This window comes from Impatiens glandulifera, chromosome 7, assembly GCF_907164915.1.
Source record: "Impatiens glandulifera chromosome 7, dImpGla2.1, whole genome shotgun sequence".
NCBI lineage: Eukaryota > Viridiplantae > Streptophyta > Magnoliopsida > Ericales > Balsaminaceae > Impatiens > Impatiens glandulifera.
In genome coordinates this window covers 49,136,686-49,163,480 of record NC_061868.1, presented here as the reverse complement: position 1 = coordinate 49,163,480, position 26,795 = coordinate 49,136,686, and the positions used below count along the sequence as shown (strand labels likewise).

Below are 26,795 nucleotides of genomic sequence, written 5' to 3'. Positions count from 1 at the left end.
GTTTAAAACAATTTTAGAAAAATTTAACAAATAAAATTAAAATAAAGAATTTATTTAAAATTGTTATCTACTTTAAATTTGTATAAAATTATTATTATTTATATATAATTAAGTATCAACAAAACTATAAAATTAATTAATAATAATAAAATAATACTAAGAAAAATTTGTATTTACAAAATTAGTTATATTAATTCATTTATTTGAATAAATAATAAAATTTTAATTTTTGAATATAAATTCACTTCTTTTCTTGTAAAATAGCAAAATTTTATTATTGTTTAAGATCGTACAAAATTAAATTAATTTAAGATTTATACTTGTTCACTTTTTTTTTAAATCACATAAAATTTCAAAAGTTTTGTTGACCAAACGCTTCTCCCTTAAACTATTATAATATTATAATAATTTAGTTAATTAAAAATTGAATTAATAAACAAAATTGTTCAAAAAAAATTCAAATAACCCAACATCAAAACATAAAATTTAATATAAATTTTAAAAACTATGTTGAATTTAGCTTGAAAATATTTTTAACTAGGCTAATTGATTTATTTTTTATTTGTTTATATATTTTAAATTGAGATCAAATTTATTGTCTGGATTTGTATTCTTCAAGATGAATTGTTTCTAATTATACAAGCGACAATTGAGGAAAGTAGCCCTAATATATCTCCTCCTCCTCAATTGAGCCCATTTCTATTTATAGTTCTGACGATCATATGATCGGTCATCAATATTTGACCCAAAACAAAACATAAAAACACTTACAGTTTACTAAGGTCTTGTTTGTTTTCTTCACTCATTCTATACAAAACGACTCTTCCAAACTAATCCAAATCCAAACATCTTTTGATCGTACGGGATCAGTTTCCGCCCGCGCAACGACAACATATGTGGGTCCCATTTCCCTGTTTTAAATTTTTGTAAATGAAACAGACAAACTCCAAAAAAAAAACAAAAAAAAAAATTAGATAGAGATCGAAACAGCGGGAACTAACTAATTAATTTCCCTTTTCATTTCCCCCCACCGCCTCCAATAACACATCATTAACCACCGCCTCATGCGCTCGCCGCCGTCGCAAGGAGATAGAGATAGAGACCTGATAACGTTGTGTCGAATCCACCGCCGTGAAAAGGTGATCGAGGTTCATATAAATTTCTCATTTTTCTGATCATAATTTGAGATTTTGTTGATCTGGTTCTTCTGTTCTAGGAGAAGAATTATTTGAAAAAGTAAAAACAAGAAATGGAGCAGAAACATATTGTGATGTCAGCGGTGGGGATGGGAATAGGGGTCGGGGTTGGCCTCGGTTTGGCTTCTGGACAAACCCTAAGCAAATGGGTTGGTTCTGGTTCTACACCAAATTCAATTACACCGGAAAAGATGCAGCAGGAGATGTTTAGTCTGATTGTTGATGGTAGAGAAAGCAACGTCACGTTTGATTCATTTCCATACTACATCAAGTAATAATATCATCTATTCATATTTCCTTTCCTTTTTACAACTTACCCATTTTCGTGTTTTTTAAATCATCGTATAATGAAAACAGTGGTCATACGAGGATCTTGCTAACAAGTGCAGCCTATGTTCATTTGAAGAAATCTGATTTTTCGAAGCATACAAGGAATCTTGCACCTGCAAGTCGAACTATTTTGCTCTCTGGACCTACTGGTTTGTTTTTTTGTTTGTTTTTGCTTCTAATTGTGTTGAATATGTGTTCTTAGTTTAAACTTTTAATGTCTTGTTTTGTATCATCTCTTCAAGAACTTTACCATCAAATGCTTGCAAAGGCATTATCTCATTACTTTGAATCCAAACTGTTGTTGTTGGATGTTAACGATTTCGCATTAAAGGTGAGATTCTTAACACGTTTTGGTGATTCCCCTTCCCTTCAAACCTATCATATCTTTAATTATACTTCCTTTCTGCAGATGCAAAACAAATATGGAGCTTTCACCAAACCCTCTGTAAGTTTATCCCCTTTTTGTTTGTTTGTTTGTTTGTGTTGTTTTTTATTTTGTTTCCATCTGATTCTTAATCTCCAAATGTTTCTTTAGGGTCTGAAAAGGTCTATTTCAGAGGTAACCTTGGAGAAGATGTCAGGCTTGTTTGGATCAATTTCTATGCTTTCATCGGATCAAGAAGGCAAATGTAACGAAGAATATTATTTTGATTATTTATCTACATTTGATGTTTTATTCACTAATCAGGCATATGAATTATTTCCTTAACAGCTACTTTCAATAGGCAAAATACCAGCGTAGATATTGGATCAAGGTGCATTTTTGGTTTCCTTGAATAAAAATGGTCTAACTCAACCTGTTCATAAACTTACATTATTTCCTCTTGTTTCAACAGGGGAAGTGAAGCTTTTAGTGCAACAAGACATCGGAGAAACGCTTCCACTTCATCTGACTTGAGTGATCTAGGCTCCAGTAATACCAATCCAAATACAGGTTCAGATTAAAAGCTTTCTTATATAGCGGCTAGAATGTAAAATTGTCGCTAAAAAATTGTTTCCCATCTACAGCTTCTCTGAAAAGAACAAATAATTCAATATTTGATGAGAAGCTTCTGGTACACACACTTTACAAGGTATAATCTGTTTAATACATTTTGTTTTAAGATATGATTAGTTAATTAATTAATTTCTAAATTTGGCAGATTCTAGTTTCAGTGTCGAAAAAAGATCCAATTGTTCTGTATCTTAGGGATGTGGACAAGCTAGTATGTAGATCTCAGAGGCTTTACAACTTGTTCCAGAAAATGTTGGAGAAACTTTCAGGACCCGTACTGATCCTTGGTTCGCGAATTCAGGATTCAGCGAATGAATATAGAGAAATGGACGAGAGGATTACTTCTATCTTCCCTTATAATATTGAGATTAAGGCACCTGAAGATGAAACTCATCTTGTGAGCTGGAAGACACAGCTTCAAGAGGATATGAAGATGATCCAGTATCAGGACAACAAGAACCATATTGCTGAGGTCCTGTCGGCTAATGATCTTGATTGCGATGATTTGGGTTCAATCTGCTTGGCTGACACTATGGTTCTTGGTAACTATATCGAAGAAATCGTTGTGTCTGCAATCTCTTATCATTTGATGAAGAATAAAGATCCTCATTACAGAAATGGGAAGCTCGTTATTTCTTCAGACAGGTTACTTAGTTCAATTGATGGTGCAATATTGTTTATTATATTTTTTCTTAAATTTTCTCCATTTGTTTTTATGGAACAGTTTGTCTCATGGACTAAGCATATTTCAAGAAGGGGAATTCTCCGGAAATGACACACTCAAGCTTGAAGCACAACAGGTAGTTTTACAAACAAAAAAAGAAACTTTTTAATTTCATGGTTCATAATTTCTGGTGATGATTAAAAAGGATGAAGCTGGAGGGGTGAATCCAGAACCGAAGAACACACCGAGTGAGATCAAAATTGAAACAGAAGTTCCAGTTGCAGTTGCAGCAAAAGATGGCGATAATTCGGTGTCAGCAGCTAAAGTCCCAGTGAGCAGATTAACCATTTTTGGTGTTATTGTCTTTCTTTTTTGAGTTTTGAGCACTCATTAATTTGATTTGATTTTTGGTATTTTGCTTCTTCGATGATCAGGATATTCCGGACAATGAATTTGAGAAGAGGATTAGACCAGATGTGATACCCGCAAATGAGATAAATGTTTCATTCGAAGATATAGGTGCGATGGAAGAGATTAAAGAATCACTTCAAGAGCTAGTCATGTTACCTCTCCGAAGGCCAGACCTATTTGCAGGCGGTCTTCTAAAGCCATGCAGAGGAATACTGTTATTCGGCCCACCAGGAACCGGAAAGACTATGTTAGCCAAAGCCATTGCTAAAGAAGCCAATGCTAGCTTCTTTAACGTATCCATGTCTACAATCACATCTAAATGGTTTGGTGAAGACGAGAAGAATGTGCGAGCACTGTTTACACTTGCAGCCAAGGTCTCACCAACAATAATATTTGTGGATGAAGTCGATTCCATGCTTGGGCAGAGGTCTAAAGGAGGAGAACATGAAGCCATGAGGAAAATAAAGAACGAGTTCATGACTCATTGGGATGGGCTTTTGACGAAACCTGGCGAGAGGATTCTCGTGTTGGCAGCGACAAACAGGCCGTTTGATCTCGATGAGGCTATTATAAGACGTTTCGAGAGGAGGTAAAATACAATAATATTTCATTTCTCATTAGAAAAAGAAAATGGTATTGATAATTGTTGGTTGGTGTCAGGATTATGGTTGGACTACCATGTGTAGAGAACCGGGAGAAGATTATGAAGGCGTTGGTGTCGAAAGAAAGTGTTGATGAAGGATTAAACTTTAAGGAGCTTGCCACCATGACTGAAGGATATAGTGGAAGCGATCTGAAGAATCTTTGCACAACTGCTGCTTACAGACCAGTTCGAGAACTAATCAAGCAAGAGCGACTCAAGGATATGGTATGATCCTTTTTTGATTTTTGGATAGACTGACTGACATTATTGTGTATTCTCTTTTTGAAGGAGAAAAAAAAGAGAGAAGATGAAGGAGGAGAGGTGGAGACAGAAGAGAAGAGGTCGATCACGATCAGACCACTGAACATGGCGGATTTCAGGGAAGCGAGAACTCAGGTAATTAAAACAAAATTGATTCTGTGTCGGTACAAAGATATACAGATATATGATGTTGTCGTCGTTGTTATTGCAGGTAGCAGCAAGTTTTGCTGCAGAAGGAGCAATAATGAGTGAGCTGAAACAATGGAATAGTCTATATGGAGAAGGAGGATCCAGGAAAAAGGAACAGCTTACTTACTTCCTCTGACTCACTCAACAACATTACTCTCCACTCCACTTCACTTCATCCTATGTATGTATTATGTATGTTTTTACCAAAGTCTATGTTGTTTGTATAACAGTAAGTACTATCTATAGTTTTAGTTTGTGTTCTTCAGAGTACTAAACCACAAACCAAACCAAAAAACATGTGGTGGTTTTCAATAATATGTTTAATTTAGGACATATTGTAAATTCCTTTATAGTAGAATTACCATAATTTGTAATAATGATACAATAAATGTGGTATTCATTCCCCAAAACATTTTTATAACCCTTTCAAGATTCCATCACTATAATACAAAAGTGATCCTTGTTTTATATAATAAAGAAGTGCTATAAATACAACTTAAGTAACATTCTGATCAAGATTATAAAAATCACAAAATGCCATGCTGCATATATATATAATTATAATAATACCAGTCTTAGAGCACACGAGATGAATCTTCCCACAATTCTAGAAAACAAATATAAAAATTGGAAACCATTCATGTTCGTCACTTCAGAAACCCTAAAAAATTCATAAAAATAAACCAAAGGGTTCTTTGCTTGTTTGTTTGCAAGTGATAAGATTGAGAAATGATGAACAACAACAACTGGTGATCAACAAAACATTAGGTGCAAACTAAATAAATAATAAAACTTGTCACGCATTTTTCTTGCCTTTCATTGGTCCCCTTGGAATCTTACTTAACACCTTAGCATCGAAAACTTTGTAGTGTTTCTTGAGCTCAATCGTCGCCTTCTCCGATAAGGAATCCACCTGATCTTCGTATTTCTCATACAGCACAGGCAAAGTGTGGAGCAGAACAAAAGCTGCATGCATTTATTATCATTAATAAACAGAGATTCATAAAATCATCTCATGTTTCACAACAGATTCATTACCTATGTAGGCCAATGTCAAAAAATTGCAACAGCTCCCAAGAGATGAAAATACCCATAAACCAGCAATTATCTGATGATTATGATGATGAGAATTCATTATTACCCAAAATCAAATAGTTGTATGAAAGGAAGGATGACATGGGATTTCATTTCAACATACAATGATGAACTTCTTGAGGTCTCTTCCTGAAGCAATTTCCCTCAGGGTAGAAATTGCTTGGTTTATCTCCTGTGTAAGAGCAGATGCAAATTGCAATATTTGTTTCTCAGGAACTGAAACTTCTGGAATTCGAGGTGGAGACCTGATAAGAAACAAAACCAAATTAAATACCAACAAAGATAATAGATCTTCCTTATTTCTTAGTGCAATAATATCACTTATTACTTGTTAATAAATGTGCTTGCATTAGACCACAGGAATATCCCAGCCAGAGCCACAATTAATCCATGACAGATCAAGGTCAGCAAATGGTACTCAAGCAACTCAAACAATACCCATATGGAAGTCGCCACTCCCAAAGCTCCCGCAGATATCTTCTTGTTCCTCCACAAGAACACATCAGCAGCTACATCAAAGCATTAATTGAATTCATTTCTTATAATTAGAAGCTCTTTCAATACAGCGCCGATCTGGATGATCAAACTCAGTAATTACATATACAGATCAATTTAATATTCATCAATATCGTACAGATTGAATACAAAGATGTAAAGATCTAGCCAATACGAACATTTCTAAGATCTGCATGCACAATTACTAAGAATAAGAATTGAAACATACGTTTTCCACCGCCGAGGACCTGATGAACGGGCTTCTCCCTCCCAAAGAGACGAAATACCTTTGATTTCAACGACGATGATGGCTTATCGTTGTCTGAATCTGAGGATGATGAATCGTGACCGTGAAGCTTCTCGCTTATCTTCTCCATCAACGACTCCTCGTGATCTGCCATCAATCACTACTTCTTTCTTATTAGACTACAATCTAGCAGCTGATCGAAACCCTAACAATTGAAAAGTGATGATTCTGGAATCTCTCTTTCTCTCTCTTTCTCTCTCTCTAGACAATAGTATCTATAGAGGAGGAGGAGGCGATTGATCTTTATATGACATGTGTAGATCTGATGCAATCTAAACCGTCCATTTCGAATACATGTACCCGACATCCTGTGGCTCACATCAAACCCAATTACTTGTCCTTTACCTTTTGGAATATTTTTTATCTTTATTATTATATATAATTCAATATATAATGAAGATTATAAATAATAATTGTTATTTATTCCTGATTATACACGTGTACGGTGTCGGCAATGGACACGTAATTGCGTATTATATAGGCCGAACAACTTTGGGCCACGTGGAGTTAGTAGACCGGTTGTATACAAATTAATTGATAGACCTATAATTAAATAAAAGGTTAATAATATTAAATTTGTATTTTTTATTTAAAATCTTTTAACTTAATATAAATGAAATATGATTATAATCTATTTAATTTACTTTGTTCGTTCTTCTTTTAATATAGTCTTACTAGTTGGGGGCAGGTAAGAGAATGGTCATCAGGGATTTAATTATATAACTTGGTAATTAAGAAAGTGAGGATTTATTAATTATTATACATGGAAGCCTTCATGGCTAAGATATAAATGGTTGGACTGAGTTATTGCTTACAAAAATATGATTTTATTTATTTTTTCAAATACACAAGCATTTATTTAATAAATAAAAAATCAAACATTACAACAAAATTAATAAATTTATTTTTATTTTTTATTTTAAAAAGCTATCTGACCTTAAAATCATGCTCAACTTTCATTTAAGATAATTACTTATTTAAATGAATATTTTTTTTGTTCTAAGAAAGATTCTTAATATTTGAATTATATAAATAAGTTTAACTGTTTTATAATATTATTTAAAATTTTTGTTTGTTTGTTAAACTAAAAAATATATTTTTTCTGTTAATGGACTGTAATCCCATACAAATTAAATAAAGATAATACTTTTTGATTTTTTTGATTTTTTTTAGCTGAAGTCACTTTCTAAGATTACAATGACAAAAATAAAGACAATGAGAGAACATGAATTATAAAAACAAAACAAAAAAATGCATTAAAGTCTAGTGTAGTAAATCTTCATGAAATGTTAAAAGTTTAATTCTAAGTAAACACTTCACGGATGTAAATGTATCATGCTAAATTAATAAACACTTCATACTCTTCTTTTTTCTTTTTTCTTTTTCTTTTTCTTTTTTAATAAATTTTGTTGAAAATATCATAAATGAAAGGTCACTCCAAATGTGGTACATGTGGTTTTCAAATTATTTTTGTTTCACATTCAACTGCCTAATTTTTTTATTTTTTTTTATATTTCAACAATTAAAACTTATTATTTTTCTAAAACAATTAATATATATATATATATATATTTAAACTATTATGTTTTTAAATTTGATTATTTTTATTTTTATATATATATTTAAATTATTATTTTTCTAAATTTGAATTATTTATATTTTAATATATATATATATACATATTTTTTAAACTTTTTTTATACATTTTTTTATTTAAGAAAAAAATAATGCAATAAAATAGTTTAAACATAACTATAAAAACATTAAAAAAAATATGAGTCTCCAAAGTGTCACCAAACACAATAATAATACAAGAAAATTAACCATTTATGAAACAATAAAAACATAAAGAAACAATGTTCATCAATCAAGAAACCTAACATAAAATTTAACATTAATAAATAATTTTGTCGAGAAATGATTAAGGAATGAAATTTGGGAGAGAGTTCTGAAATCTGATTGGCTAACAAATTTTCACTCTCTTCTTTCTCATCACTTTTTATCATTTTTTCAGTTATTGGTGTAGTGACACATTATTCTCTCCTCATTCATTCTTCCAAATTCTCTCATTTATTACTCCTCATTTTTTTTTATTATTGTTTCACAAATAGTTAATCTCGTTCTATTATTGTTTGGTGACACTTTAAACACTTGTGTTTTTATCGTTTTGTGTAGACGATTGTTATTTATATAATATTACATTATATAATCTCGTTCTATTATGTTTGGTGACACTTTAAACACTTGTGTTTTTATCGTTTTGTGTAGACAATTGTTATTTATATAATATTGCATTACTTATTTTTTACAAACTAAAAGATTATATAAAAAATAATTATAATATATATATATATATTAAAATATAAATTAATTAAATTTATATAAAAATAGCTATAATATATATATATATATCAAAAATAAATAAAATTTAAAAAACAATAATTTAAATATATATATATATATTTAATAATGAGTTTTACTGGTTTAAATGTAAATAAAATAAAAATTTTAAGACTGTATAAGAAACTGAATTTGAACAGAAAATTAGATTAATTTAAGAACAAATAATTAAAATAGGTTAATTTTGACAATTAAACATTAAACCATGTTAATTTGGAAAACATTTATGAGTGATAAATCATAATCCTATTTCTATAAAAAAATAAAAATCACAAAAATAATAAAATTACAGACGGTTTCAATAATAGAATTCTTAACCACCACTAATAATATATTTTATTGTTTGAGGGGTAGAAGATGGCCCCTCACTTGATGATTGCCAATATCTATTTCCAACATCTTGTCTAATGCTTAGATTATAATACTTGAAGAACATATGTTCACTCAATATGAAAGTTATTACCGTCGCAATGTGTTACGACTTGTTTCGTAAGATGTGTTTTAGGTTCAAGAATCAAATTCTTGATCTATAAGACCGGTGGAAATTCTACAATTAAAGGGAAGCGGAAGGTTTTCGATAGAGAATTTTGGGGGAAGGAATAGAAGAATCAAGGGTGCGAAGAGAATTACTGTTAGTCTATACCAAACAGTCCATAATAATAATAGACGAATAGGGCGAAGTCACATCTTCATCATTCTATTCATGGGTCCTTGGGGAAGAAAGATCATCCTTATATAGGTGATGTCTTGCCCCATAATATTCGGTTACAACAAATACTAGAAAATAACAGAATTCAGTTTGTAAAGTAGAAAAGGAAATCAAAACAAAATAATAAAACAACAAAACAGAAATCTGGCCCATGTGCACCATAGGACCGAGACCGGGTGTCGAGAAAGGTTGCTGTAATTTATTCTAGGACCGAGGCCTTGATTTTAGACCCTAACATTATCTCCCCCTTCAAAATTCGTCGCCCTCGACGAAATAAGACCGTGGTCTGCCGAGTCTGCCGAGCCTCTAATGCGCATGCTCAATATTTCAAAAAATTCGGTCGGACTTCAGCAAGTCCAGCAAGTGTCGGAGTCTAGGACCGCATTTCTTAGAAGTCTTCGGTCTTCCTGCTCCACGGCCAGTCCTTCCTTCGGCCCAGCACGCCAAGTGCAGCAAAAGGGTCATCTTTCTTCCGGGCATACTCTAGAATGTCTTCAAACAACCAAGTCCAGTCCTTTATCCAGACCAGCAACACATGCGCAACAACATAGCCATGTCTTCCGACTACCTTCCTGGCTGGTGTTCGGTTGTTGAGTTGCTGGGTGAGCCCTTTGATTATTTTTTGGAAATTTTCAGGAGCGTCTTCCAAAACAAGTGAAACAGTTTGGCATTCGTTTTTGCTCTTTATTTGTACCGTGGCAGCAACATTATGATTTTCCAAGGCCTTTTCTAGCTGGCTGCCTTGTATTATGTTGACCCGCGACCGAGGGGCACCTTGCTGGACCGAGAAAGTGTGCAAGATAATGACACGTCCGTCCCTTGTCTCAAGCACCAAAGGTGGGTCATAAAAATCTGATTCTTGGACGGGTTCTTGAACGCGTTCTTGGACTTCTTGATGATTAACCGGGGTCATGAACAATCTGGATTTGCACCTATAATTGGGCTCCCAATTATCATTGCAAGTGTAGCGCTGGTCTTCCTTGGGATCGGTCGTCCGGTTTGTGCTCGGCCAGACCGTATTAACAATGCAAGGCGTGGGCAGCAGCGGCGGTTTGGCATTGTACAAGGTCCTGCGACCGAATTGCAGCAAGAAATCTTTCTTGAATTTATGCCACGTCAATGCTTCCATATGGTTGCGATTCCGTAAATATGATTCATGCCACGTTCTTGCCTCTTTTGAGAAGTGAGTGCGGACAATGTCCAGCTTTGTGGCATCATTCGTCTTGCTTTCCCTAAAGATTTGCTCGGCAAATAAGAGTCAGCCCTCCAAATCAGTCCCATCAAATTCAGGAATATTAACATTTGTGAGCCGGGTTGGAGGAATGTAGTAAGAAGCAATATTATAGGGTCGGGTGCCGGGATATTGGCCATTATTAAACGCACCTTTTTCAATGGCTGTCAGGCTTTTTCCAGCAGCATACCTTCTGTTCATATTTGACAGAAAAGCATTGTGCAAGGCAGCCTGTTCGGTCATATGTTGTTGCAGGGCAGCATTCATGGAGGCATATAGTTGGGTCAACCCTTCGAGTAGGGTCTTAAGATCATCCATCTTTGCTGCTATCTGGTTTCTTTCATTTGAGAATCGTCTTGCTCTGATACCAAGAATGTTACGACTTGTTTCATAAGATGTGTTTTGGGTTCAAGAATCAAGTTCTTGATCTATAAGACCGGTGGAAATTCTACAATCAAAGGGCAGCGGAAGGTTTTCGATAGAGAATTTGGGGGGGAAGGGATAGAAGAATCAAGGGTGCGAAGAGAATTACTGTTGGTCTATACCAAACAGTCCATAATAATAATAGACGAATAGGGCGAAGTCACATCTTCATCATTCTATTCATGGGTCCTTGGGGAAGAAAAATCATCCTTATATAGGTGATGTCTTGCCCCATAATATTCGGTTACAACAAATACTAGAAAATAACAGAATTCAGTTTGTAAAATAGAAAAGGAAAGCAAAACAAAATAATAAAACAACAAAACAGAAATCTGGCCCATGTGCACTATAGGACCGAGACCGGGTGTCGAGAAAGGTTGCTGTAATTTATTCTAGGACCGAGACCTTGATTTTAGACCCTAACACAATGATACTAGTGTATTGATATATGTGATATATGTGATTCCTTAATGATTGACTTCAGTTATTTTAAATTGGGTTTAAAGACGTAATTAGAAATTAGTATAAGAAAAAATACTCAATTGAGTTAGGAGTCCATGATAGTAAGTATTTGAAATCCAAATCCAATACCAAACTATACTAATATTAAATATAATTTTTTTTATTAAGACTTAATATGACCTTTCAAATATATGACAAACATTATCTTAAATATATCATTTATTTTGTTTTTAAAAACACTCCACTTCAACTTTATTTTTTAATATTTTGAAAACAGAGTAAAATTATTTTTTCTTTGCTACATTTTATATTAATATTTTTAATAACAAAATATTATTTTTCTTTCCATACCTTTTATTTTTATTATAACATTTTTTTAAACTCTAGTAATAAAATTTTTACTTTTTACATATCTATAACATAGATATATGTAGGTAAATAATATTTTATTTGTTTTGTAAATATTTTGATATTAAATTTTTTAAAATTATTTATTATTTAATGAAGTTATAGTTTTGTTTTCAATGTTTATAATTTTACAAGTATTTAATTGTATAGTGGTGTCGTATTTGGAATAAGTAGTTTAGACACCTAAATTTTAGGTGTCCAATTTAAATAACATTATAAATAAAATAATTTCTAGATATTTAAAATTAAATAAAAAAACAAAATAAATATAAAATTAAAATTTAAAAAATACAATAGATTATATATATCGAAATATAAATAATCAAATTAATAATTTAAATATATATATATATATATATCAAAATTTAATAATTTAATTAATATTTTGATAAAAATAATAATTTAAATATATATATATATTTAATAATGAATTTAAATATAAATAAAATTAAATTAAAAAAAATAAGAAACTGAGTTTAAAAAAAAAACTGAGTTAGATCGAGAATAAATAAACAAAAAAAAAAAACCGTTAAAAAAAAGTTTAATTTGAGAAACTATATATACATGACTATCATAATCCTATTTAAATAAAAATAATAAAATCACGGAAGTTTCAATAATAAAATTCTTAACCCCACAAATAATATATTTTATTTTTTGAGTGGCAAAGGATGACCCTCACTTGATGATTGCCAAAATCTCCTTCCAACATCTTCTTTTATGTTTGGATTACAATATTTGAAGAAAATATAATCAAACAATATTATGTTATGGATATACGTGAGTATTTAATGGTTTAGTTCCAATATTTTATATTGGGTTTGGAGTTTCGGGGTTAGAATTGAGTATGGAAAAAATACTCGATTAATTTAAAATTAGAATATTAAGTGTGCGAAACTCAAACTCGATATCCGACTATATTAATATTAAAAATAAAATATTTTTTCATTAAGACTTCACCTGACCTTTCAAATATATCATCTGTTTTATTTTTATAAACACTCCACTTCAACTTTATATTTTTTAAGAAAAATCATTATTTTCTCTTGTTACTATTTATCTTCAATATTTTTTTAATAACAAAATGATGTTTTTCTCTCACACATTTTATCTTTAATCTTTATTCTAATATTTTTTTAACTCTCGTAACAAAATGGTTGTTTCTTAACATAGATAGGCAGGTAAATAATATTTTTTTTAAATATTTTGATATTAATAATTTAAAGTTATTTATTATTTAATAAAGTTATTTTTTTTAAAATCTATATTCTTATAAGTATTTAATCATCGGGATCATAGATATTGACACTAATTTAATTTATATTTATTTTAGTCGTGTAGAAATTATATAATATATATATATATATATATAAAAGTTAAAAAAAAACAAACATAAAGGATAACGATACATGGGCTGATGAAAAGTCGGTCGATCAATGTCGGTTTAATTTAACTATTTAATGGAGGTCGCCTGCGTGAAGGTCTGTGTGATTAATATAAGAAGGTAGAGAGGGATTAATGAATAGGAGAAAGAGAAATATGTTTTGATCTTTGATTATAATATTTGATAAAAACAACAAATTACCACTCTTACGAAAATATAACTTTTCAATTTTCTCTTCTTTACTTTTTACTTATTCTAAATATAGAACTCGGTTTTGACCATCTTGAAAGACAAACAGATAATGCTACGTCCGTTTGAAGCAAGCACAAAACAATTCTTCTGCCTAACAAAAGAAAGATCTAGAAAGTGTACGGAGATAGAAGGACTTGTTTGATCGTTGGGTTTTGTTTGAATTCTCTTACATACAAAACAAAAACAAGACAAGATAATTAATAATTTAATTTCATATTCAATTATATTACACATGGTACGACTTAATTTTTAAAATTTTAATATTTACAATAATAAGTATTTAAATTATTATTAAATAAGAAGTAAAAACAATAAAATTTAAAATTGATCAAAATTTTGAGATAAAGCCCGTCATAGAGAAGTAAACGCGATACCTCTTTCTCGAGTGTATAGAAAATTCTGAACCAAAATAAAATCTCCAAAAACGTGTTGTTTACGCAAAATATTTTTCGTAATTTTTTAAAAATTAGGTGACGACTCTATAATATTAAAGTCAATTGCTGATTTATTCGAAATATTTAAAAATATTTTCTAAAATTAATTCGAGAATTAAAAAAAAAGAAAATAAATTTAAGGGTAGTAAAATGAAAATTATATTCAGAAATAAACCACGATAATCGTCTCGTTCATTTTGGGGCCTTGAGCGATCTAAGATTTGGGGCATAAATTTTGAATTCAAAAATAATATTTAATAAGAAAAAAATATGATTCTTATAATATCAAAAAGAGAGAGAAAGAGTCAATAGAAAAAAATATAAAACTTAATTTATTTTTTATAATAGTGTATAAAATTTATTTTTAGGCCTTCTTAATTTTGAGCCTCTGGGGCGGTAACCCATCTTGTCCTCCCTAATAGTCGGCGGGCCTGACGATGACTAACAGATCCTGTCTCATTAATAGTCGGACATTTCAATAATAGAGATTTTGACCACTCCCAATAATAAATTTTATTTGTTGAGAGGTGGAGAGGCTGGCTAACTAGAGGGCTTACCGTAGGGGCTAGCATGGCTAGGGAAGGCCGCTCACTTGATGATTGCCAAAATCTACTCCGCAACATCTTGTTTGATGTTTGGATTACAATCAGGCCGTCCTAAAAATTTGGGGCCTATACAAATTTAAATTTTAGGTCCTTTAAAATAGTAAAAAAAATTAAAATTTTAATTAATAAAATAAAATATAAATAATTAATATATTATAATACGAGACTAAAAAGGAAATAAAAAAATTGTTTTTATAATATATATTTAATATTAAAGGAGAAAAAAAGGAAAATTAATATAATTAAAATAATATTATTAAATATAAAAAAATGAGGTTCCTATAAAAGTGGGGGCCTATGCAAGTGCATTGGTTGTCTTACCAGGGCCAACCCCGATTACAATATAGAAGAACATCTTGATCACACAATATGAACGTTATTTTTTTGGATGAATTGACAACTATACTCGTATATTCAATAGATGTGAATACTTGAGGATTGAGTTTAGGTATTTTAAATTAGGTTTGGAGTTGAGATTGGGAACGAGTATGGGAAAAGTACTCGATCGAGTTCAAAATCGGGATAGAGAATGTACAAAATCTAAACCCAATTATATTAATATTGAAAATAGAATATTTTCTTATTAAAGTTTAATATCACTTTTCAAATATCACATAATCACAATTCACAAATATTATCATGAATATACCATTTATATTAATTTTATCAAAACACTCCGTTTCAACTTTAATTTTTAATATTTTAAAAAAAAAAAAATACTTTATCTTCATTATTCTCTATCTTTGTTTATTTAATAACAAAATGTTATTTATCTATCTTCTTTTTCATCTTCAATCTTCATTCTAACTTTTTTTTTTGAATACTAAGAATAAAATTGTTATTTTCTACACCATAGATATGTAAATAAATAATGTTTTTTATTTATTTTTTATACATTTTGATATTAATAATTTTAAAGTTATTTATTATTTAATGAACTTATTTTTTTTTTTTTTTTTGATATTTATAGTCTTATATCGGGTAATTGACCTGTCGGGATTGAAGATAGAGGTAGAAATAATTAGATTCGAGAAATAAACCACTTGAATTTCCATAATCCTAATTCAATAAAAAAAAATAAAAATAAAAATCATACAAATAATAAAATCGCGGACATTTTAATAATAGAATTCTTAATCACCACTAATAATATATTTTATTTTTTTGAAAGGTGGAAGCTGCATAACTAGAGGGCTTACCCTAGTGGCTAGGGAAGGCCCCTCACTTAAATGATTGTCAAAATCTAATTGGATTATAATATTTGTAGAATATATTATCACATATTAATTATTATGACAATGGTATTATATCCGATGTAGTTAGTATTTAATGTTGACTTAAGCTATTTTAAATCGGTTCCGAGGCAAAAATCGGGCATGAGTTAGGAAAATACTCGACCGGCTGTCGAGGTTAGAAAGTGTGCATAACTCAAATACGGTATCTAACTATATTAATATTAAAATAAAATATTTTTTTATTAGGATTTAATGTGAACTTTCAAATATCTCCGTATTGACAAACATTATCACAAAAATATCATTATTTTATTTTTTATCAACACTCCACTTCACTTTATTTTTAATATTTAAAAAAAAATAATTATCTTCTCTTCATTACTTTTTATCTTCAATTTTTTTATAAATAAAATGTTATTTTTCTCTACACTTTTTATCTTTAATCTTTTTTCTAACTTCTTTCTTCAACTCAAATAAACAAAATTGTTATTTTCTACCGCATACATATACATATGTAAGTAAATAATATTTTTATTTGTTTTTTAAATATTTAGATATTAATAATTTTAAAGTTATTTATTATTTAATTAAATTATATTTATATTTTTCGACCACTATAATCTTTTAAGTATTTAATCAGGTAATAAATCCCTGAGATAGAGATAAAATATAAATAATTGTCAAAATCGGATAATAAAATAATAACTGATTTCGAAAATAGATATTTCACTGACTGCCTAGGGTAGGAATTAAGTTATTAATGGAGTCATCTAAGGGAGATTAATTGTTATATTATATTCTCTAAATTAGAAAAGTTAATTATGTTGTTTCTACCAAAAATAAAAAACAAGAAATAAAAATTCTATAATAATTAAAATGGATGAAAATTTTTAAATTGAATTTCTGGCTTAATAATAAGACATACAAATAATAAAAGAAAAACTCCCAATTACTTTATTAATCTATCCCAAAACAACACAATTGGCAAAACAAAAAGCCAAGCTCTGAATAAGAACACTCCCAAACAGGGCAACAAATATCTATTTTACCCTAATTAGTAAGGACTTTTTTCAAATTTATTTTTTTTCAGAATTTTTGTTTAGATTTTGTCAAAAATAATAACAAAATCTTGTTTGATTAAAAAGTATTATCTTGAGTTTTAATTTTTTAAATTATTTTTATATTTAATTTTTTTAAGGATAAAATAAAAAGGTATTTTAATTGATAAATAAGTAATTTGACAACTAGAATGTTAGGAATATGATAGAGATAATTTATAAAAAAAATTGAATAAAATTTAAAAAAAATCTCAATAAAACTAATCAGACTAGTTTTTAAGTTATTTCAAAAATATTTGACTCCAGATCATATATATGCACCATGAAATTTGTTCAATCCATCTCAAATTATAATAATCATTTTCAATTACAAATTTTCCATGTAATCTAAATTAAAAAATCAGCATTATTACATGATAAATAAAATAAAAAAATAAATATATTGCATGCTGTAAATTAGATGTGAGACGTGCTATTACAACAGAGTATCAAAAACACTTGTCATTGTATTACTCAGCCCCGTCTTCTCCTTTTACTTTTCACTCGGCGCATTTCAATGCAATTCAATGCATGAAAACCATAAATAAGATTAATAAATATAAAATATACAAATATAAATTTTTATCATAATATCTTTTCAAACCTCCAACTCTCTCCAATGGCGATGTCGACCTGTTTAATTAGCATAATTTTATTTTTAAGCTTCACTCATCAAACAATGGCGATCACTCTTTCCACCAACTCAAGATGGATTGTTGATCCGTCTGGAAACCGGTTCAAGCTCAGATGCACCAATTGGGCCGGTCATCTCCACATTATGGTGCCCGAAGGCTTGGAAAAGCAGCCATTGTCGCACATTGCGGCCAATGTGGCTTCCATGGGTTTCAACTGCGTCCGACTCTTGTGGGCAACTTTTATGTACACTAGACACGAGTATTCTAGCCTAACTGTCGCCCAATCACTCGACAAGTTTGACCTGAAAGATGCAAAGGAAGGATTCGCCATTAACAATCCTAAACTCCTTAACCTGACCGGTGAGAATGTTCACCTGGCTGTGGTTAACGAACTCGGGTTAAATAATGTGGTTGTAATCTTGGATAATCATATTAGTCTTCCTCAATGGTGCTGTGGAGAAACAGATGGAAATGGGTTCTTTGGTGATGAGAATTTCGATGTTACTGAATGGGGTATGGGCTTAACTATGGTCGCCAGGAAATACAAAGGCAATCCAACGGTGGTCGGAATGAGCATGAGGAATGAGCTTCGTGGGTCTAGACAGAACGAGAACGATTGGTATGATTACATGCAGCAAGGCGCAAACGCGATCCATTATGTGAATCCGGATATGCTGATAATCGTGTCCGGTTTACAATACAATTCGAATCTTGAGTTTCTTAAAGGTAGACCATTCGGTGCGAACGTTGACAAGAAATTGGTGTTCGAGGCTCATTGGTACCCGTTTGGGGAATCTCAAGAAAGCTGGTTGAACAAAACGAACGAGTTTTGTGGGTCGAAAATCGGGTTGTTTTTTAGTAAGTCGGGTTTCTTGTTAGACAATGGAATTCCCTTGTTTTTGAGTGAATTTGGAACCGATCAGAGAGGTGGGGATGAAATGGGTAACCGGTATTTGAATTGCTTGATTTCGGTTTTAGCTGAGAAAGATCTGGATTGGGGTTGGTGGGCATTACAGGGAAGTTACATGTTAAGGGAAGGGGTAACTAATATGGAAGAGTCTTACGGCATGATGGATTTGAATTGGACCCGACCCAGAAATATAACTGTACAAAGAAAGCTACAATTTTTACAGCAAATTTCTCAGGGTACGTATTATTTTTGTTAATAATCAATTAATTTATTATCTGATTAATAATTAATTCGATGTTGTTTTTGATGGGTCATGGGTGGGCGTGGGCAGATCCGAATTCAAATAAGACAAAATCCAACATTCTTTATCACCCACAAAGTGGGCAATGTGTTAACCTACTAGACAAAGATGTTATAGCATTAGGAAACTGCAATAGCTCTATTTCAACAAGATGGGACCAAGATCAAGATGGGTCGGCGATCAAGTTGGCTGGTACCGACCGGTGTTTGTCGATCGTGGAGGAAGGAGAGGCGGTAGGAATCTCCGGTGACTGTGGAAGCCCGAGGGCTAAGTGGAGGAAGGTTTCCGGGTCGGGTCTTCATTTGGCAGGAAAAAGGGAGGAAGGAGGAGGGGATTTGTGTTTGGATGGGAGTTCTTCAATGGTGTTTACTAACAAATGTCTTTGTGTGGGATCGGATTCTTTAGATCTTCCTTTTTGTGATCAAGACCCACAAATCCAATGGTTTAAACTTGTTCCTATTAATGTATACTAATTTTGTTTTGTTTTTGTTTTTGAATAATAATTAGGGATCCATTTAAACAAATACGCAAGAAATGTTTTTGTTTAGGAACCTGAAATGAAATGAAATGGTTAAAGCTTGTTCTTATTAGTGTATAACAGTGTTATTTTTTTTGGTTAATTTATAATAATTTAGGGATCATTTAAACAAATCATGAAGAAATGACTTTGCATCCTGTGATAAATACCTTCAAAATTCAATGATTTAAGCTTCTCTTATTGATGTATAATACTTTTTTTTTTATTTTTTTTTTTGTTAATGTACATAATAACTTAGGAATCCATTTAAAAAAATTGTCATTATATATCAAAAAAAAATGTCTCTAGATCTTCTTATCTTTGATAAAGACCCTCGAATCCAATGGTTATTCCTATTAATGTATAATAATTTTAGGGATTCTTTTAAAAAAATTATCAAATATATTACCAAAAATGATTTTGCTTAATGAATTTTCGAAATATTTTTACAAGTGGGTAAAGTTGCACCAATACCCAACCAAAGAAAAAACATCGATGTCGAGATCAAAATGGGTCACTCGGGTGACATGATTAATTACCACTATACCACAACTATATGGTGCTACATGAACCTATCATGTTTTTTTTTTTATCTTACTAATTCAGGAGTCAATCGGTGCACAAGTACATACAGGCCAACCCTCAAATCCAATTGTTTAAGCTTTGTTCATATTAATGTATAATATTTTTATTTATTTTAGGTTAATTTAGGGATCCATTTGAAAAAATTATTAATATATATTATGAAGAAATGTATTGGCTGGGAATGGATTCTCAATATTTTTCTATATGTGATAAAAATCCTAAAATCCAATGGTTTAAGCTTGTTACTATTATTTTATAGCTTATTTTGATATTTACATTTGATTTTTCTTAACAGGTAAAATGATTTTGAGACTTCGTTCTCAATCAAAGGTATAATTCGTAATATATATTGATTATTACTTTAAATGGATCCTAAAATTATTATACATTAAGACTATTCACAGCAGAGTGTCAAATAAGGTATCAAATGGGTGTTAAAATAATATCAAATGGTGCAACAGAGTATCAAAATTAAGTGTTAAAATATGAGTATCAAATTTTGATACGGGACCAAATTTGATGTGGCCCAATCACAGCATGCCAAGTGACAGTGCTGGTGGTTACTTTTTTTTTTTCTTTTTTAAATACACTTTTGCATAATAATTGATCAAAAAATATATATATATTATTATTTTTTATTTTTCGAGATCTATAAATAGAGACTTAGTTTGTGTCATTTAACACCAAAAAATTTCTGAAATTTTCCACCATATTATCATCCTTGTTTATATCACATTTTTTTTGAAATCTCCAAACTCTTTTAATGGATCCTTCACAAAACTACAACTTCTTTTCAAATTACTTCCCAAATCAAACTCAAAACCCAAATATACAACATTCGAACCAAAACATGATGAATTACCCATGATTAAAAAAAATGAAATTATGTATAAATGATGTGGAAGTGAGAGAAAGTGAAAAAGTAATTTTGATACCTTAAATAACACTCTGTTATAGGATATGCTAAAAAGTGGGTGTTAAAATAGGTGTTAAGTTGACGGTATTAAATGAAGATATGCTAAAAAAGTGGGTGTTAAAATAGGTGTTAAAATGACGTGGCAGGGTATTAAATGAAAAAAATTGATATTTGCGGTGGATAGTGGGTCGTATTTCATGATCATCTATAAACACACAATTCCATTTCCATCTCCTTAATTACTTTACTTGCCAAAATTATGTTGTAACTTGTAACGTAAAAATATTGCTAAATTTATTGTAGAATGCTTTTTGAAACGTTTTGTCGATTCAATTTTTTCACTAGAATTGGTTTTCCACCTGTATGAAAGGTACTTTCAGTTTCTAACTTACTTATATATATAGTAAATTCAAATTTAATGGGTTAATCTTTCTCTTTCAAATTTAATACACCTTTCAAATTTAATACAACTTTTTTTTTTTATAAATAAAGTAAAAGTTGAAATCAGTATCAAAATGACAATAATACAATGTCAATCCCTTTCACAAAGTTAGCAAAATTTTCAAATAATTATTTCTTCCTTGACAGATCATCATAAGTCTAAATCTAAATCTAAATCCAACTCTGAATCTGGATGTTTTCAAATTTGACTAATAAGTTAAGTTGAAGTTATTATAATAAATAAAATAAAATTTCAAATTAAATATTTTCTTCCCGAAAACCAGAATCTGAAAACAAAAAACAACCACCTCGTATTACCACCGTTGGACGTGGTTTTTGGAATCAAACGTAGGACTCGGTCAAATATTGGTGCATAAAAATAATAATTTGACCATCTTCGCCAATGGGCTAAAAAGGCACCAACTGCAACATATATATATATTATACCCAATCACAATACAGGTCATATTCTTTATTTCAAAAAAATTTCTATTTTCTTTTTCTAGTATGAATTATATCATAACTTTTATTTTTTATTTTAAGTTCTTGTGTTAATTTAGATTTATTTAAATAATTAAACTTTATTTCATTCATAAGCATCATTATTTAATATATTATTTTTTTTAATTTAAATTATTATTTTATCATTATATATTAAAATCATTTAATTTTTTTATAAAAAAAATATACTTTTCAAAATTATCATCAACAATATATTTTTAAATAATTTCATGTTATTTAAATAACTCAATACCAAACTCACCATTAGATACTGAGATATTTGAAATTTTAAAAGAAATAATGAGATAAACATCTTTTTTAATTATAAAATATCAAAATACTTTTATTTTTTATAAATATAAATTCTAAAGAAAAACCAGCAAAGGTAAAAACTATCGCACCGAGCGGTTTTGAAATCCGTCGCCTACTGAATTGCAAAGTGATGATCGATTCCATTTCCACACTATTTAAATCCACCGAAACCTCCATCATCATCAAAACAACTAAAGATCAGTCTCATTAAGCTTAGTTAAGATCATCCTCTTCAAGATATGTCGACTACTACTGGTCAAGTCATCCGCTGCAAAGGTATGTATGTATGCATACTAGTTTCTTGATCAACCGAGTTTGAGTTCAATGATTTATTTATTTATTTATTATCGATCGATCGATCCCTCGCAGCTGCTATAGCATGGGAAGCAGGACAGCCATTGAAGATAGAAGAGGTGGAGGTTTCGCCTCCACAGAAAATGGAAGTCCGCGTCAAGATCCTTTACGCATCTCTCTGCCACACCGATGTTTACTTTTGGGAGGCCAAGGTACGCATATATAATTTGCTTTAATTAATAACTTATATATTCCATTAACTAATTCATTCATTCTCTCCACAGGGTCAGAACCCTGTCTTCCCTCGTATCCTTGGTCATGAAGCAGCAGGGTAATATTATTATTATTAATAACAAGAAGGTCTTTTGATCATTTTGATATTGATTTGGATTCTGTTGTTTGTATTGATTCAGGATTGTTGAAAGTGTTGGTGAGGGAGTGAGTGATCTTGCTCCAGGTGACCATGTCCTCCCTGTCTTCACCGGAGAATGCGGAGAATGTGTTCATTGTAAATCAGAAGAGAGTAACATGTGTACTCTACTCAGGATCAACACAGACAGGAAAGTTATGATTCACGATCAACAGTCTCGTTTCACCATCAATGGTCAGCCCATTTACCATTTCCTTGGTACCTCCACTTTCAGCGAGTACACCGTCATCCACTCTGGTTGTCTCGTTAAGATCAACCCTCAAGCACCTCTTGACAAAGTTTGCATCCTCAGCTGTGGCTTCTGTACAGGTCCATATTTCTCTTTCATTTATTAATTATGCAATTCAAGAATCAAGATGATGAATTGATGATGATAAACTAAATTAATTAATATCAATTTCTTCTTCTTCTTACTTATCAGGATTCGGTGCTACTGTTAATGTTGCAAAACCTAAAAAGGGTTCATCTGTTGCCATTTTCGGACTTGGAGCAGTTGGCCTTGCTGTAAGTGTTTTCATTAACTAGCTAGCTAGCTAGCAGCTACTTCATATATGAATATATTATATATATGCTTCAGGCGGCTGAAGGAGCAAGGGTTGCTGGAGCTTCAAGGATTATTGGTGTGGACATAAATTCTAGTAGATTCGAGCTGGGTAAGTAATGAATACAGAAATAAATAAATAAATTGTTAATTAATTATGAATCCAATGAATTGAATGACGAACTAACTTGTAATGAAAACAAATCTAATTGTTACAGCAAAGAAATTTGGAGTAACTGAATTCGTGAACTCGAAAGAATGTGGAAAACCTGTGCAAGAGGTATATATTAGTTGATTTTTGCTATTGTTAGATCGAAATTACTGAATTTGTTGCTGCTGCATTATTAGGTGATTGCTGAAATGACGGATGGAGGAGTGGACAGGAGTGTGGAGTGCACCGGAAACATCAACGCCATGATTTCTGCTTTCGAATGCGTCCACGACGTAAGTAGCTAGCTAGCTAGCTAATGAATGAATCTAAGGATAATGAATGATTCGCCATTATTGTTTTTTGAGATTTAAGAAAATAATGAATAATTCATGACACAGGGATGGGGAGTTGCAGTACTGGTGGGAGTTCCTCATAAGGATGCAGTATTCCAGACTCATCCAGTGAACTTCCTTAATGAGAGGACTCTTAAAGGAACCTTCTTCGGAAACTACAAACCAAGAACCGACATTCCCTCTGTGGTCGAACGCTACATGAACAAGGTAATCTAAATAAATATCTGATTATTTCGTTGTTTTTGAGTTTGTGATGGATGAATGGATGGATAGATGAATTTGGATTTGCATGTATGTATGTAGGAGCTAGAGCTGGAGAAGTTTATAACTCATGAGGTTTCGTTCTCGGAGATTAACAAGGCCTTTGATTACATGCTCAAAGGAGAAAGCCTTCGTTGCATAATCAGTTTCGACCATTAAAGAAGTTTCGACAATTGATCTCAGTTCAACCTCTTAAAGAAGTTTGTTTGTTTGTTTGTTTGTTTTTTTATGTACTTTGTTACTCCACCCCACTCCACTCCACCTACCTATTAATGTTTAATGTATCATCATCATCATCATGTTGTGTTTTGCTTGGACTCGTAATTCTATGTTTCTTAATTCATCAATAAGATGCATAAACAGTATATGATGATATATATATTATGGAGCAATGAGAATTAAAGTTTTTGTTTTTTTAATTGGTTTGCAAATGAGCTATTATTAAATACATATCACTTCCAAATTATATATATACCCTATCTATTTCTAAAGACAGACAGAATCTTGTTACACTAATTTATTTTATCTCTCCTTCTTCTTCTTCTTCTTGTGTGGAAATTATCTACAGGCCATGGATTGGATTGCTCTTCTTCCTCCGAACTCTTGGAATCGCCGGAGTGTGCCTACAAGCTTCTTTCTATTCAAGGCCGCCTCTTTCATACCCAAATCGCATTACGCTTGTTTTCTTCTCTTCTCTTCTCTTTTGTCGTATACATCTACAATTTCCTTGACTTTCATTTTTTTGAGGATGCATTTAATGGGTTCCGTGGATCGCCGGCCGGCCGGTTTCGCTTACTTATACAACCCTTCATCCAAGATTTACCAGGACGTTCGTTGTATCCAAGTGCCGGTAACTATGGCTTTGGATTGGTTGCTGAAATCTGATGGTAACTTCCTACCTTTCTTCTCTTTGATTTCAATTGTTGTTCCTTTTTGTTTGAAAATAGGATTGGGATGCTTAGAATATGTGTCAATTCTCAACATGTGATCTCTCTGAATTTGATTGAGACTGTCTTGTAATCATTCCTCTATTCAAGTAGACTAAATCTGTAGTGTTAAATGGGTCCTATCTTTGACAAACTTTTGGATTAGTGTTGCTTTAATTATATGTTTTAAGGGTATGATTCCGATATTTATATAATTTGTTTCAAATCCAACCGTTTAAGTTTGTTCTTATTAATGTCTAATAAGTTCGATTTAGGGATCCATTTAGATAAATCATGATCAATATATATTACGAGCAAATACCTTTGCTTAAGAATGAATTCTCAAGATCTTATCCTATTAACCTATTTGGTTAATAGGGATCCATTTAAACAAATATATATATTACGAAATATTGCCTTTGCTTGAGTACGGATTCTCAAAATCTTCCTACATGGAGACCCTAAAGTCCAATGGTTTAAGTTTGTTCCTATTAGGTGTGCCTGTGCCGTTTGTTACATGTTAATACTTATAAAAGGATGAATATATTATATAACTATTAAAATGTATAAATTATATAAATTATATAATTTTGTGTTCGATAATATAAAAAATAGTAAAAATAGTAAAATATTTTAATATTTAATTTTATTTAATTTTTATTATTAATTATATTTAAACTAATAAACATATATTTAATTATTATATAAATATTTTTAAAAATAAATAATAATGCTATATGATTATATAATTTCTATAAATATATGATTTATTATATTTAAATTTCTATAATTAAATAAATATTTATCAATAATTAATATTAATAAATATATAATAATAAAATCATAAATTAATTAATGAAAATGAATCATTTGTTTAAGCCTTTCATTTTTTTATTTCTTTTTTTGAGAGATACTACTATAAAAAAAACTATTTTAAAATAAATAATAATTATTATTTCATAATTTAGTTTAAAATATGAAAGATAATAATTTTTAAAATTATTAAACTAATAAGTATTTAATATAAGAGATAATAATTATAATTAATAATAATATTATTATTATTTTTTATATTACTAATTATAAAACAAACATTAACATTCATTTTTAAAATAAATAAATTTTAAAAAAAAATCAATTTTTAAAAAATATAGTAAATAATAAATACTCAAATTAAAAAATATTTTAAACTTAATAATTAAAATTTAATAAGAGATTAAATTATAAACTAATAAGGTTAATTTAAAAAAAAATATATGATTAAAGAAATTAAAATTTTAATGCTTGTTATAACATGTATAGGATTGTACTAATTTATACCTCTTTGAAGGTATAAGTTATACAAATAATTTCACTATTAGTATAAAACTAATACAACCAAACATCTATATAATTTTACAATTAGGATAATTATATCATTCCAACAGGTAATACTTATTACCAAACACCACCTTAATGTATAATATTTTTTATTTTAATGTATAATAATTTAGAGA

General features: G+C 30.4%; 4 protein-coding genes across 4 annotated transcripts; 3 read left to right on the top strand and 1 right to left on the bottom strand.

The window, feature by feature from the left end:
- Positions 1–1,014: 1,014 nt before the first annotated feature.
- LOC124944628 (peroxisomal biogenesis factor 6-like) lies at positions 1,015–5,019 on the top strand. The gene is made up of 16 exons (XM_047484929.1): positions 1,015–1,139; positions 1,217–1,467; positions 1,554–1,675; positions 1,769–1,857; positions 1,936–1,971; positions 2,062–2,155; positions 2,239–2,281; positions 2,363–2,460; positions 2,535–2,599; positions 2,669–3,165; positions 3,245–3,320; positions 3,390–3,515; positions 3,619–4,184; positions 4,256–4,463; positions 4,527–4,634; positions 4,711–5,019. The coding sequence occupies exons 2-16, from the start codon at positions 1,250–1,252 to the stop codon at positions 4,822–4,824; spliced, it is 2,460 nt and encodes an 819-aa protein (XP_047340885.1). The 5' UTR covers positions 1,015–1,139; positions 1,217–1,249; the 3' UTR covers positions 4,825–5,019.
- Positions 5,020–5,335: 316 nt separating this feature from the next.
- Positions 5,336–6,799, bottom strand: LOC124944629 (reticulon-like protein B1). Its single transcript, XM_047484931.1, has 5 exons — positions 6,508–6,799; positions 6,112–6,292; positions 5,887–6,028; positions 5,727–5,796; positions 5,336–5,654 (listed from the first exon to the last, which is right to left on the bottom strand). Exons 1-5 carry the CDS (start codon positions 6,677–6,679, stop codon positions 5,485–5,487), a joined length of 735 nt encoding a protein of 244 aa, XP_047340887.1. The 5' UTR covers positions 6,680–6,799; the 3' UTR covers positions 5,336–5,484.
- Positions 6,800–17,904: 11,105 nt separating this feature from the next.
- On the top strand, positions 17,905–19,544 carry LOC124910134 (glycosyl hydrolase 5 family protein-like). The gene is made up of 2 exons (XM_047450750.1): positions 17,905–19,006; positions 19,102–19,544. Exons 1-2 carry the CDS (start codon positions 17,905–17,907, stop codon positions 19,542–19,544), a joined length of 1,545 nt encoding a protein of 514 aa, XP_047306706.1.
- A 2,962-nt stretch (positions 19,545–22,506) lies between these two features.
- Positions 22,507–24,716, top strand: LOC124945286 (alcohol dehydrogenase 2-like). The gene is made up of 10 exons (XM_047485687.1): positions 22,507–22,619; positions 22,713–22,849; positions 22,922–22,968; positions 23,051–23,376; positions 23,489–23,571; positions 23,645–23,720; positions 23,827–23,888; positions 23,957–24,052; positions 24,158–24,319; positions 24,416–24,716. The coding sequence occupies exons 1-10, from the start codon at positions 22,583–22,585 to the stop codon at positions 24,530–24,532; spliced, it is 1,143 nt and encodes a 380-aa protein (XP_047341643.1). The 5' UTR covers positions 22,507–22,582; the 3' UTR covers positions 24,533–24,716.
- Positions 24,717–26,795: the final 2,079 nt, after the last annotated feature.

What these genes read in the sequence shown, in the direction of transcription:
- LOC124944628 (XM_047484929.1), top strand. Translation starts at nt 1,250, where the DNA reads ATGGAGCAGAAACATATTGTGATGTCAGCGGTGGGGATGGGAATAGGG. An exon ending in TTAACGATTTCGCATTAAAG is followed by an intron (nt 1,858 to 1,935) that starts GTGAGATTCTTA and finishes TCCTTTCTGCAG; the next exon opens with ATGCAAAACAAATATGGAGC. An exon ending in TGGTACACACACTTTACAAG is followed by an intron (nt 2,600 to 2,668) that starts GTATAATCTGTT and finishes TAAATTTGGCAG; the next exon opens with ATTCTAGTTTCAGTGTCGAA.
- LOC124944629 (XM_047484931.1), bottom strand. Translation starts at nt 6,679, where the DNA reads ATGGCAGATCACGAGGAGTCGTTGATGGAGAAGATAAGCGAGAAGCTT. An exon ending in GGTCCTCGGCGGTGGAAAAC is followed by an intron (nt 6,293 to 6,507) that starts GTATGTTTCAAT and finishes GCTTTGATGTAG; the next exon opens with CTGCTGATGTGTTCTTGTGG. An exon ending in TTTGACATTGGCCTACATAG is followed by an intron (nt 5,655 to 5,726) that starts GTAATGAATCTG and finishes AAATGCATGCAG; the next exon opens with CTTTTGTTCTGCTCCACACT.
- LOC124910134 (XM_047450750.1), top strand. Translation starts at nt 17,905, where the DNA reads ATGGCGATCACTCTTTCCACCAACTCAAGATGGATTGTTGATCCGTCT. An exon ending in TTTACAGCAAATTTCTCAGG is followed by an intron (nt 19,007 to 19,101) that starts GTACGTATTATT and finishes GGGCGTGGGCAG; the next exon opens with ATCCGAATTCAAATAAGACA.
- LOC124945286 (XM_047485687.1), top strand. Translation starts at nt 22,583, where the DNA reads ATGTCGACTACTACTGGTCAAGTCATCCGCTGCAAAG. An exon ending in TTGGAGCAGTTGGCCTTGCT is followed by an intron (nt 23,572 to 23,644) that starts GTAAGTGTTTTC and finishes TATATGCTTCAG; the next exon opens with GCGGCTGAAGGAGCAAGGGT. An exon ending in CTTTCGAATGCGTCCACGAC is followed by an intron (nt 24,053 to 24,157) that starts GTAAGTAGCTAG and finishes TTCATGACACAG; the next exon opens with GGATGGGGAGTTGCAGTACT.